Genomic DNA, 11,645 nt, shown 5'->3' with positions numbered 1-11,645 from the left:
CCCTCATACAAAGAGGTTAAACATCTGCTTGAAAAATATAAAATATATCCTTCCGAAACAAGACCTACCAGATGGGAGGTAGATTAGTGCCATTAACATCTTTAAGGTACTTATCCTCACTTCAAACAGGGGTGGGAAAACTGTGCTACCTCCAAAATTCTGCTGTGAGTAAAACTGAAAGTTGACTGTAATCACTTTTTTTTTCTTTAACTGGATGCCGTTCCATTAGTGTATTTCTAAGTCACCGGACGTTGAAAGCACACACTATCCCTTTGAAACATTCAGCCTTACAAAGTAAGTCCACAGGTTACTCTTCTGCTGTTAGTTGCGAGCTCAGCTCTGCTTAGATTTTATAACCCACTCGGCATTTGGGTTGAGCTGGTACAGGTCCTTCATGTAGGTATCACCATCAAGGCAGCGTTCTCCTAGAAACAGAACAGATGTGGTTACGTCAGTACCAAAAAAAGAAAGGAAACAATTCTCAAAGTTCCTCGCACGGTTTTATTCCATTTAGGTTTTCAAGCCCTTCCCTGTGGTATTGAGCAAAGGACAATGCAGCTAAAAACTAGAAATGCTCTTACCCTTCCCATCTGCCTTGGGCAGGAAGGGGGACAGAAGAAGGAAGGAGAGCCGGGGCTCTGCCACCTCTGTGGCATGTTCCAGGTCAGATTCTTCACACGGACCATGTGCATGGTTGAGGTTTAGAAAAAAAGGGGCAATGCCCTGGTTAAATCCAAACACTACGTTCCCGTTTGCATTTCAGGTTATTTTCCCATTCTTAAATGGAAAGTTGGAGCAAGGTTTGTCCTCGCTAAGCAGGTGTCACTCCCTACCCCGCTCCCCTCGGTGAGCAGTGCTGCACGGCACTTGTAATAGTCACTGTCCTAGGAGGAAGAAGTATGTATCAATCACGTAATTGCTTTCAAACAGCGATTAGGTAAAAAGGGAAAATGCTAAAAGCAGCAATTTACATTCAGGATTTAAACCTGCAGAGTGCAAAAGTACTGAGTATTCATGGAATTTTGTAACTTCAGATGAAGTTTAACAGGTCATGGTTAGTCAGAAAAACAGTAAATGAAGCCAAATCCAATACTGGTTTTGAGGTTTTGGTTTTTGCTTTTTTCTGTTTTTTATTTTTTGTGAGTAGAGACTGATTCCCCATGCAAAAATGATTTTGCAATCGTTGAAGAAAATTTCAGAACTGTGTTCAAAACGATTCTTTGGCATTAGCCCTCCTAATCTGCTATTGGCTTTAGTCTAGAGGGTCTGGAAGACACAGAGCAGGAAAGACTAACCACTGGAAAATTTTACTACAAGGTCATCTTTCTGGTTGAGTGGTTTTTTTCCCTAAAGGAACCTGCCAGCAACACTCAGATGCAGAGGATAAAGGACTGTTAAGTTCATTTATTACGCCTTGATACAAAGAGATGAATATGATGAACTTTAGGTGCGTTCCTAACCACCCTTCCGTGCTTCTTCACTCTACAGACGTATCAGGAACATCTGTTTCAGCTGCTGTCTTCCTCGGGGAGATATAAGATACTACTAAAAGGATGATCACACCAATGTCTCTGCTTCCTGCTCCCCAAGTTCAGTGTTGCCTTAGCGCCAGGGAGAACTAGGGACATGAATAAAAATACAAGCACGGTCAACCCCACGGAGAACGGGCCGAGGAATCCTATTCTAGCCCCAGAAGTTGTTCCGAAGCCGTGCTTACCAATATTGCCTCCTATTTCATACAGAAAGACCTCTTCTTTCTTGAGCGCTGGGACATTTCCACTGGCAGGAACAAAACACAATGAGTAACGCAAGAAGTTGCGAAAGAGCTTGTACGTCGGCCACGTAGACGTGTCCGGGAGGAATTGTACTAATTAAGATCAGCAGTGTAGCTGTCATAAACTCTTTGTGTTTATATTCATTTACAGGGAGTGGACAAGGATACCTTTGCATGCCAGTGCAAACAAATAGTCCTACAAGTGAGCAGTACACTATAGAAAAGGTAAAATAAGTCAAAGTGAAGAAACCATGGGGTTTGGAAAAGAAATCTATTGTTACTAGCAACAGCCTGATATTTACCCTCTGATTTTTTTTTCACTGCCACTGCAAAAACAAGTATTCCCCTCAAACACTTCATATTTCTGAAAAAAGCCTTAAGGTTGGGTGGGAGAAACCACATTCATGCTGTTTTTAATTATGCTGCAACTAAAAGAAGTGAAAAACAGACAGTGGAAGGAAGTCCCAGTATTATAATGGGATTCTATTTTTCTCACTGCTTAATTGTAATAATATATGCTAAGGCACAGCCAGGAAATAACTTTGTCAGAAATGCGAATCTCTAAAAACAGCATTTAGGAAAAAACAGCTTCTTAATCTCAACTAGTGTCCCATGGTATTGCTCTAGCGTGAATGGTTACACCCCGTGCACGTGAGTGTGTGTGTGTGTTCGTTCAATATTTTTTTTTTGCCAAGTCTATTCTGGTTTCTTACTTTGCTCGTCTGTATAAAAATTAGATGTAAAAGCTTGATTAAAACTTCTCCCTTTCTAAACGCATTGAGATGACTCAAACGTCGCTTCCCATTGCAGGTGCACGACAATCTGCATGTTTATATCCTGGGACTATACTGTTGCTACATACAAACACATTTTTTTTTACAAAATACTTTCTTTCTTTTCTCCTCATTCCTTTGTTTCCTAGACCTACCTTCCTGAAGCTCCCTTCTGTCTTGTCCCCAGCAAGTTACAGACCTATCCCTGACCCATCAGATTAAGGAGCAGTTAGGTTTTTACTAAGAGCACTCATGTATTCCTGAGCTTTAATGACATTACGTTAATTCCTGAAGCACGGACTTTAATGCCTAAATTCGGACGAAAAGTTCAGGAACTTTCCTAGACTTAACGTATTTTAAAATCTTTTTCTTGATACACTATATATAAAAAGCCACTTCTTCCAGAATGATAACAAACCAAAAATGAGTTCTTACCTTCTCTGGCTGAGAAACCTGGCTACTATATCCCCGGCTTTCAGCTCTTCCGTCAGCTGTATCGCCATGGAAACCCTGGACAGATGAGGCGCCTGCACCCGTATCACTCCCTGAGGAACATCAGCCTGCAAAGCAGTAACGGTGTTGGAAGGAAGCTGCTAGCAGCTGCTTTGGTGAGCTTCTCCAAACGCAGTGTGGAGCGAGTAAGGGAGCACGGCACTCTTGGACTTAACTACTCAGTTAGTACAGCATGCTGTGCTGAACTATTGACTACCTACAGCACTCGGGGCTTAACTGCTGTCTACTACACTCCACTGCGGAAGTGTGGTAAGTAACTACACAGTAACTCAGTAAACGACATCAGACCTTCCCATCTCTTTAAGGCAGCAGCAGGGGGACCTCTGGAACAAGAGCACAGTAGTGGTGCATTGTTTCTCAAAGTCGCTAACAATTGCTCCTCTATTAAGAACAGACTTTGGGATGATAAGAAGCATCTGAGATTGAGATGGAAAAGACTTGTTGCAGGCATGAAAGCCAGGCAACCCCCCTGCACACCCTCGCCCCTAAAACTTCCAGAAGATTCCTTACCAGTTTCATTTAATCGGAATTTCATGCAAAAAAAGAAATCACAAAGTAGTCACAGGTCAGTCTACTGTAAGTGATTCCTCTTCTCGAATATCATTTCCTTTTAAAACAGATATTCACTACTTCTGCTTTTTCTCCCTGTATTTTATTCTCCAGAGTACATTCAGCTAGTCAACCTGCAGGTCTGACTACATCACTGATTGGTATTTTACTCCAACCCCCAAATCCTTGATGATGAATACCAATCCTATTAGCCACAGAGAAGAAGGGCTCCCGAAGACAGTTTTGCTGTTCAATTTGCAGCACAAGACATCTGAAGTTACAAAAGGCATAATTTATTTGTGAATAAGACCCTAATTTCTGTTCCTGGAAATCTCGAGGTCATTTTTTCTACTCGTATTACATCACCATTTACCCAAATGTACTCGTTTTGACAGGAAAAAGGAACGTAAGGGTCTCAGCAGTCAAGGTTGATTACAACGGTTCACTCTCTTCTTCTCACCAGCACCCCCTGCCCTGCCCCATTTACTGCGATTGTGAGGCTGAACTTTTATTCTTCCACGAACAAATCTGGGCATCCGCAAATCTAGAATAGCTTCTCTGAAACCATCAGAGGTAAACGAATGGAGAACAAGTATAAACGTGAGCGGAATCCGAAGCACGGCTTCCTGAGACAGCTACAGGCTCACTGCTACACAAGTGACGAGCTACGCTCAATAATTAGAACCAAACGATCCTTTGGTAGCCGCTCTTACTGGTTACTGATTTTAAAAATCTTTTGCCTCTTCCTAAGCTGTTGGAATCCTGGCAAAAGGAAACTTTTAAGGATTAAATGGTTAAGTACAGATGTCCCTAACTGGTCTTTCATTGAATTCAGCATGGTAAGTTTAAATTGGTTTTCATTTTTGTACACAATTCTGTATCATTTTGTCTCAGTTGATTTTAATGGAATTTTTTCAGCCTTCAGCTGGATAAGTTATTTTTTTTTTTCTATACAGCAGGCAAATGATAGATGATTTAGAAACCTGCCTGCTTTGAATATACGAGAAAAAGAGCAAAAAACGTCCACAGAGCTGTAACATTAAGGTCCCAGATCAAACAGAATAATTACTTTGTTTATTCAGACAGAGTCATTATTAGCTCAGCTAATGCAGGAGATTCAACACTTTCACCACCTGCACTTACAGAAGAACTCATGCTTGGCCGTGCGGTTTGTTCATGGTGCCCAGCCACAGTGAGAACAGATACGGAGCATCCCTTAGCCCAACGCACAGGCTGGTGGGAAAGAAAACGCGGCCATAAAACATCTGGGAGTGGAGCCACAGGAGGACCTGTTCTCCGCACAGAACCGTTCAGAACACCCAGCTTAGGGCTCCACATCACAACGTATAAGCCAAGTACCTGTGAGCGAGTGACAATATGCTGAGGGGTGGGTCACCTACACCGTTTCGTTGGTGAGTCCCCTCTCCTGCCTGGCAGGCTCTCTCAGGATGAGGTTTACAACACTAAAACCTCTGGCTGAGTTCGGCACTTGCACACTTCAAAAACCTGAGGAGAGACACATCCTTAGTCGATGGGAAATACACTGGCCTGCGACACTTAGCTGTGGCAGGGACAGCAGTCCCCTGGGAGGGACTCATCTGCTCTCAAACCCTTTTCTTTTCAGAGGGACTTGAATCTACGTAACACAAAAGAACTGCAGCTGCTTGACTCTAGGGCCTGGGGTGGGTCTCCTCCAGATTTTCCTGTTCCATTTTGCATGACACGCTTAAGAATTCATCAGGAGAGATGAAGAGAGGAACAAAGTGGTTATGTAGCATTTTCTCTAATGACTCGGATGGCAGAATACAATATAATACACACGTATTACACGAGCGAGTGATACCACGCGGGAATGGGCACGGGCATTACGAAGAACAAAACTGGAATTCAAAAGGACCTTGCTACCTGGGAGACAAAGTCTGAAGCAATGTGATGCAGTTCCTCTCTTTGACCTGCGAAGTGCTACACCTGGTTTGGGACAAACAACGGTAAGACCACATAAAGAGAAATAATTCAGCAGGCAGCAATCTCTTTATCGTAAATAATCTGGTACTGCAGTGGATAACGGATTCAGCGAGAGACAGGAACGTCAGATGGTGAAAATTCAGACAGGTTATGCGAACAGAACGGCTTTGGGACACACTGGTTAGTCTAACCTGTACCAGATAAGCCCCTAGTAACTCAACCATTGCTCCTCTTGTTGGAACAATTGCGACATACAGAGGAATACAATGGCGGATGGCGTAACTCCAGCTAATGCTGCATTCCCAGTCCTCAGGGCATCTTTCTTTGCCTGGCTACAGCATAACACACCCCAGCAGCAATATAAAGACCTCACCCCTAATGCTGTCTTGGAGCCACAGATACACTTATCCCAAAAAGCAGAGGCTTACCTCTGAAAAAGGTAAAGTTCATTTATTATGCCTTGATACAAAGAGATGAATATGATGAACAAAGGTAAGTTCATATTAACCCTCACAAGAATTCTAACATTGACCACTCTGAGTAACCCCTCTAACACTGACCACTGCCAGCACTGTTCAGAGATCCTGCCCAAAGTCTGCAGCACACGCTATTTAACCTCTGCTTTAAAAGGGGGAAAGTCATTGATCGAGTCATCTCGTCAGAGAAAAGATGAAATGCAATCCAGAGGAGCTGACTGCTGTTAAGAATGCGGATACTGAGGTATTTCTGGCGAATACAGAAGTGGCTCGTGCCCTGTCCATCTCTCTGTAATCACGGGGGGTGCCACAGCATGTGGTAGAAAACAGCAGCTTTTACTTAGTTCTTAGGCAGCTGCCACAAGGTAATTAGCTGGCAAAAGTTTCAGGCAGTTTTCACTGGAAGGGGGGATTCTCAGCTCTGTCTGGGTGCTGCGTTTGCCATCTAATGGTGAAAGGCAGTTCAGGGGCTGCACAGGAAAATCATCTCCATTTCAAATTAAGGCAGTATAAATTGAAAATTGGGGCAAAAAAACCACTCACAACACATTTTCCTTCAAGAATGAGAATTTTTTACTTAGAAAACTGCATAAAATTGTTGTTGGCAATGAAGCCTTACCAATTTGTAACATGATTTTAAAAGAGTAATACGCTCTCAGACACCCCAATTACCAAATGCTTCAAATAAGCACGAAGGATTTGTGAAAAACCGTACTGCTGAAATTTGAAGAAAATCATCCCAGAACTCCAGGGCTTAAAGAGAATTATTGAACAAGAACTTTACATTTACATTCGGGCTAGAATATATTACACGAGACTTCAGCCCTAACTCCCAGTGGATAAAAAAGGCATTTTTTATGCTAAAAGACCAGCAGCACTGAACTACGAAGAAAAAAAACCCTACCAAAAAAACCCCCCAAAAGTCCAAAACCCAAAGTTGCAACAGCACTTGCCTGTTTTAGTGTATTTGCTGCTATTTCTGTCTTGGGCAGAGGGTGGCAGCATTAGGTGTCACCTCATCATAACTGAATCATAGTCAGAGGATTCTTTCCTTATTAGACAGCGTAAATCAAACGTCCATGTTTATTCACCTTTATTTTAACGTGGCAGGTAAAGCCTCAGTCTGTGTACTGATTCCTCTGTGCTGACAGAAATTAAAGTCAGGCAAAGTGACGCCTGGGGAATTGATTAAGGTTGGATGTTAAGCGAGACTGGATGCAGTTGTCCAAAGGATCTGGCTATTTGCAAGTTAAACAATCCCTAGAAAACATACCTGAAAGATCAAGCCCGGCAGATCTGAGCGATATTATAGCAAATCGATTTGCTATATTCTAGCTCCTGACCGAATAACCTTTAAACGCGCCGTTCTTGGAAGACGAGCCTGTTTGGCAGCGGTTTGCCACCCGCACAGCCGAGAGCAGCACCGCGGGCCGGCAGCCCGCTGCGCTGTTACCAGCTACCACGAGATGTCTCCAACGCACCAGAATCTTCACCAGACTCCGTCCCCCAAGGTGATGCTTCCCTGCCCCCTCAGCCTGCTGCCTATGGTGTCATGAGGACAGATGTGTTTGGTGGTGGCTGTGTCTGTTACCAGAAGAACTCTGGCATCGCGCGTTTCACGTGCGTTCTAACCAAGGCACCACACTACACAGGTGATGAGCTTCCAATCGTGGCCACTACTACCCTGAAATCAGAAATAATAAGCAATTTCAAGGTATGGGAGATACGTTTTTGAAGTGTCGATGTCAGTGGGAACAGTTCAGTTAAAATACTTCTAAAGTACAGGAAAAATTAACCCTATCGCGCTGCAGGATTTTTATTTTCTTTCATGGTAAAGAATGCGTGGAGAGTGTTACAGTGAAACTCGTGCCTTGACATCACTGATGGGTCTGGCTGAAGCCCATCACCTCACCGATGGACACTGAACTGGAGATGACATACCAAGGGACACACTGGACAACAGCTGCACAAGAGGCAGTCTATCAGTTTTTCACATTTATTTCATCTTTTGGGGCTTCTTGGGGCGGGCAAGTTGTGCATGCTCCACCACCCTCTACCACGCTCCGCTCTGCAAGGAATAGTGAAAGATTCATCGAGGCAGAGAATTCAGATGCCTCTACAGATACAGACCTCATGTACTTTTGTTTCACGTGCCCCAAATGAAACAACCTGTGGAATAATATTTTTCAGAACAAAAATATTTGGCAAATTCTGTGAGAACAAACGAACGGCCCAACCCTCTAAACGTGTCACGCTGGTAACCCACAAGCTATGAAATCTGTATTAACTCTCTGTCTGCTGAAATCCTCAGTTAAATAAATGTAGGTATCTACTAGAGCAACTTTTTCACTAGAGATGTTAGTCCTATTGAGAAAGTATTTCAGTTTCCTTACGTCATTAGTGGTCTTCTCCTGTTTCTCGTGCTTTTCCCGGTCATACGCCATCTTTTTCAGAAGTTTCTTCACAGCTTTGTCTTTTTTCTCTTTCTTCTGGCTTTCAATGTTTTGTTTTCTCACTTGGTTAACAATAAACTTAGGAATCTAGATTAATATAGATAATAAATATGAATATCTACATTAACTTCCTTATCAAACCCTTGTAAATTGACAGATTGTCAGGTAGCACTAAAAAAAAAAAATTTAAAATTATTTCCAGTAATAAAGATTCAAATAATATAAGGCTGTGAAACAATTCTAAAACCTCTCCATTTGTGATCTTACATTCCACTGAGGAAGCTCTGAGGGGAAGAGAGGTGGAATCATGCAGTGTTTTTACCTTCCTCGGCCAAAAAACTTCACTCACACTCAGTCTGTACAACTGATAATAACATTTCCTCACATGCAGCAAAGGTCAAAATTGCTTAAAGTTGATGGACAACAAAGCCCAAACTTCTCCAGTCTAAGTTAGAGCTTTGTTTGAGACCAGTGACACAAGGTCGTGTTTTATCAAAATGTTTTATATAATGCAAAGTTTGGCCCCAAAGGACAGTAGACTAAAACACAGTGTTTCCTGCTAGTGTCTCCAAGCAGAGAAGAATAAATTCCTCACAGCAATGTATGCTGACAGGCCAAATACAAAGACCCTCCAAGGACTTATCTTTGAGTTCACACATGGTGAACATACAATATTAAAACTCTGACCATCACGGTAGAGCTTAACTCTAGCTTAACTCTCCCATGAGATGCTGTACGAGTTACCTATGAGCAAGAACCTGGCTGCATGGGGCTGATCTTTCTCTTAATCATGGAAATAACTTTACAGTCCTTCTTTGTTCAGCTACCTTGTTTGTGACATTTAGGATCCCACCCCGCTTAAGAATTCACTTACTGTCCAGAGAAGACTTTGGTACCGAATCATGAAGCGCATGACATTTGCTGTTCCAGCTGCCATAACAAACTCACTTTGTTCAATAGTCTTTGAGCCAAACCCATGAAATGTGAAAATGTTTGGGGCCATCACCACCGCGACGTTCTTTAACGTCATTTTATTTTTGTCTCGATGATCAATTACCCTTTGGAGGAATTCAAGCAGTACCTGAAAAACAGCAGAACTTAACAGCTCAACTCTGCTCATCGAGAATTTACAAGCGAGACACGCTGTTACTCATTTTTGATGTAAGCTCTTCACTCCTGATAAAACCACATTACAAGGAGCCGATAACAGGGCGAGTAGATATATTTGTGCACAGGACTGTAATGCAAGTTGTGGGTCCCTTAAGTAATGAAGTGACTCATTATGGTTGTGGATAACATTTTCAAAAGCAGCCCATTGACTTCGAAGCCCGGCACAGTAAGATTTTTCTCAAAACCCTCGTTATGTCAGTGCGCAAGTAGGAACCTACAGATGCTTGTGAAAACGTAACTGCTGGCTTTTCCCAAACAGACAGTGAAGACAGCAGTGCCAGCTGTCACGGTTATGGAGACACGGAGTGGCTGCGTCTGTCGGGGAAGCGGTTCGTGAGTAAAGCACTGCGCTGTGAGTGACACGTAGCCAGTCAGAAACCGACAATCTCCAATTAATTCAGCTCCAGGTATTTGTAACTCAACTCAGGAGCCTCCCTGATTGCAGCCACACAGTAAATAAACTCAAAAAAGAAAGTCATGTTTAAAGAATAAAACCTCACATGACTTTTTTGCCTGCAATAGCAGACATTCTGCATCCTACACAAATCCTGCACATTCGCTTTTGATTGTGGCAATTTTAATAGGAAGCAAATTCTTAAAAAGACAAACAGTTTGGGTACAGAAGGACAAGCCCAAACTGGAAGACTCCACATAACGTGCTGCAGGTACCAATAGCAAGTGTAAATTTCTAGGTTTCCGAGAGTAGAAACAAACAGCACAGAGAAAAGCTGGGAATAAAACTGAAGAGCTAAACCCACTTCATAAAAGCAAACACTCCTCCAGAATGTTCTAACACTGTTTATTTTTTGCATTGGAAATTATGACTGCTGCTGTAAAGGGTAAAAAAAAGGAACAGAACTTGTAAGAGAAAAGGTTGCTCACTGGGAGATGATTATTGCAATCTCCTGGAAAAATTTCAAGTCACATTCTTAAAAGTCATTTGGGAGGAATTAGGGTCCTAAGGGCTTTTTGTTTGGTTTTTTTTTCTGAAGTTCTGAGAAACATGAAAAAAGAAAGAATCACTAGTTTGAGCCTTAACCTTGAACTGAAAAAAAGAGGAATGTTAAAAGACAACAGCATTCATTTACTGCGGATTCACAGAAACGGACAAAACAGTTGTGCAGAAAAAAGTATTAGCAATTCTAACCTTCAGAGTGTCTCTGTTTGCTTCAGGTAGAAGGAGAACCAGAAGATTCAAAGCTTGCAGTTGCTGTTTCTTTGTTGGAAGATCTGCCAGCAAAGCACATGAACGTCAGTATTTTAAAATTGTCACTTGTCCTCTTCAGAAAGCACAAACTCAAAGCGGAAACCTCTTGCAAAACGCTGACTGCAAACCATGGCTCTTGTCACAGCGTGACAGAGGACCGGCTGCTCCTTGTTTTCGGGTACTCATTTCCAAGTGTTCTTTTTGGATTCAGCGGCCGTATGACTCAGCGGTCTTACGGCAGGAATTTCGAGATGCCTCGTGATTCTTTATTTTGCAATGTTACAAGAAGAAATAGTCAGTGAACGGGTTCCTCCCTTTCTGAGCCTGTGCCCCAGCACAGGAAGGCTGTATTCAAATCCGCGTTCACAGTTTCTCCGATTGCCTTAACAGTTGCCCGGTCTCCCAAGGCACCCTGGCAGAATGAACACCACTTGTTGCAGGTCTCCAGCGACATCAGCAGCAGCAGCTGCCATGGCAGACCAGTGGGGATAGAGCCAAGAGCCGAGCAGCTTCACGCTGCCGCAGTGAGGGCTGCACGGAGCGTGGCAAGCTGTAAGCGAAGGGCTGTTGGTCCTGCCTCTAAGCCAACAGCTCAGCGGCGTGTCACTCACCCCAGACGCAGGAGGAGCACATCCCTACCCTCCTTCGCCTCCTAGAAGAGCTCTGGCAGCACTGAGCAGCAGATAGCCCCAACTCTCTCACGCTTGTCACTCGTGATGCTGCTGAGGACGCGCCCTGGCAAGTCTTCTCAGCAGCTGTCTGCTG

General features: G+C 43.1%; 1 protein-coding gene across 1 annotated transcript in view; it reads right to left on the bottom strand.

The window, feature by feature from the left end:
- Window positions 1–333: 333 nt before the first annotated feature.
- The window catches only part of ARHGAP18 (Rho GTPase activating protein 18), a 35,006-nt gene continuing 23,694 nt past the window's right edge, over window positions 334–11,645 (bottom strand). Inside the window, exons 13-18 of the mRNA XM_010138608.1 lie at window positions 10,821–10,903; window positions 9,378–9,584; window positions 8,444–8,590; window positions 2,983–3,107; window positions 1,718–1,779; window positions 334–425 (exon numbers count right to left, since the gene is read on the bottom strand). Of these exons, the coding sequence (XP_010136910.1) occupies window positions 334–425; window positions 1,718–1,779; window positions 2,983–3,107; window positions 8,444–8,590; window positions 9,378–9,584; window positions 10,821–10,903 (716 nt within the window). The remainder of the gene's footprint in view (window positions 426–1,717; window positions 1,780–2,982; window positions 3,108–8,443; window positions 8,591–9,377; window positions 9,585–10,820; window positions 10,904–11,645) is intronic.

This window comes from Buceros rhinoceros, unplaced genomic scaffold, assembly GCF_000710305.1.
Source record: "Buceros rhinoceros silvestris isolate BGI_N320 unplaced genomic scaffold, ASM71030v1 scaffold28206, whole genome shotgun sequence".
Classification (NCBI taxonomy): Eukaryota; Metazoa; Chordata; class Aves; order Bucerotiformes; family Bucerotidae; genus Buceros; species Buceros rhinoceros.
Note: the sequence above shows the minus strand (reverse complement) of the source record. Positions and strands in the feature narration are given on the sequence as shown.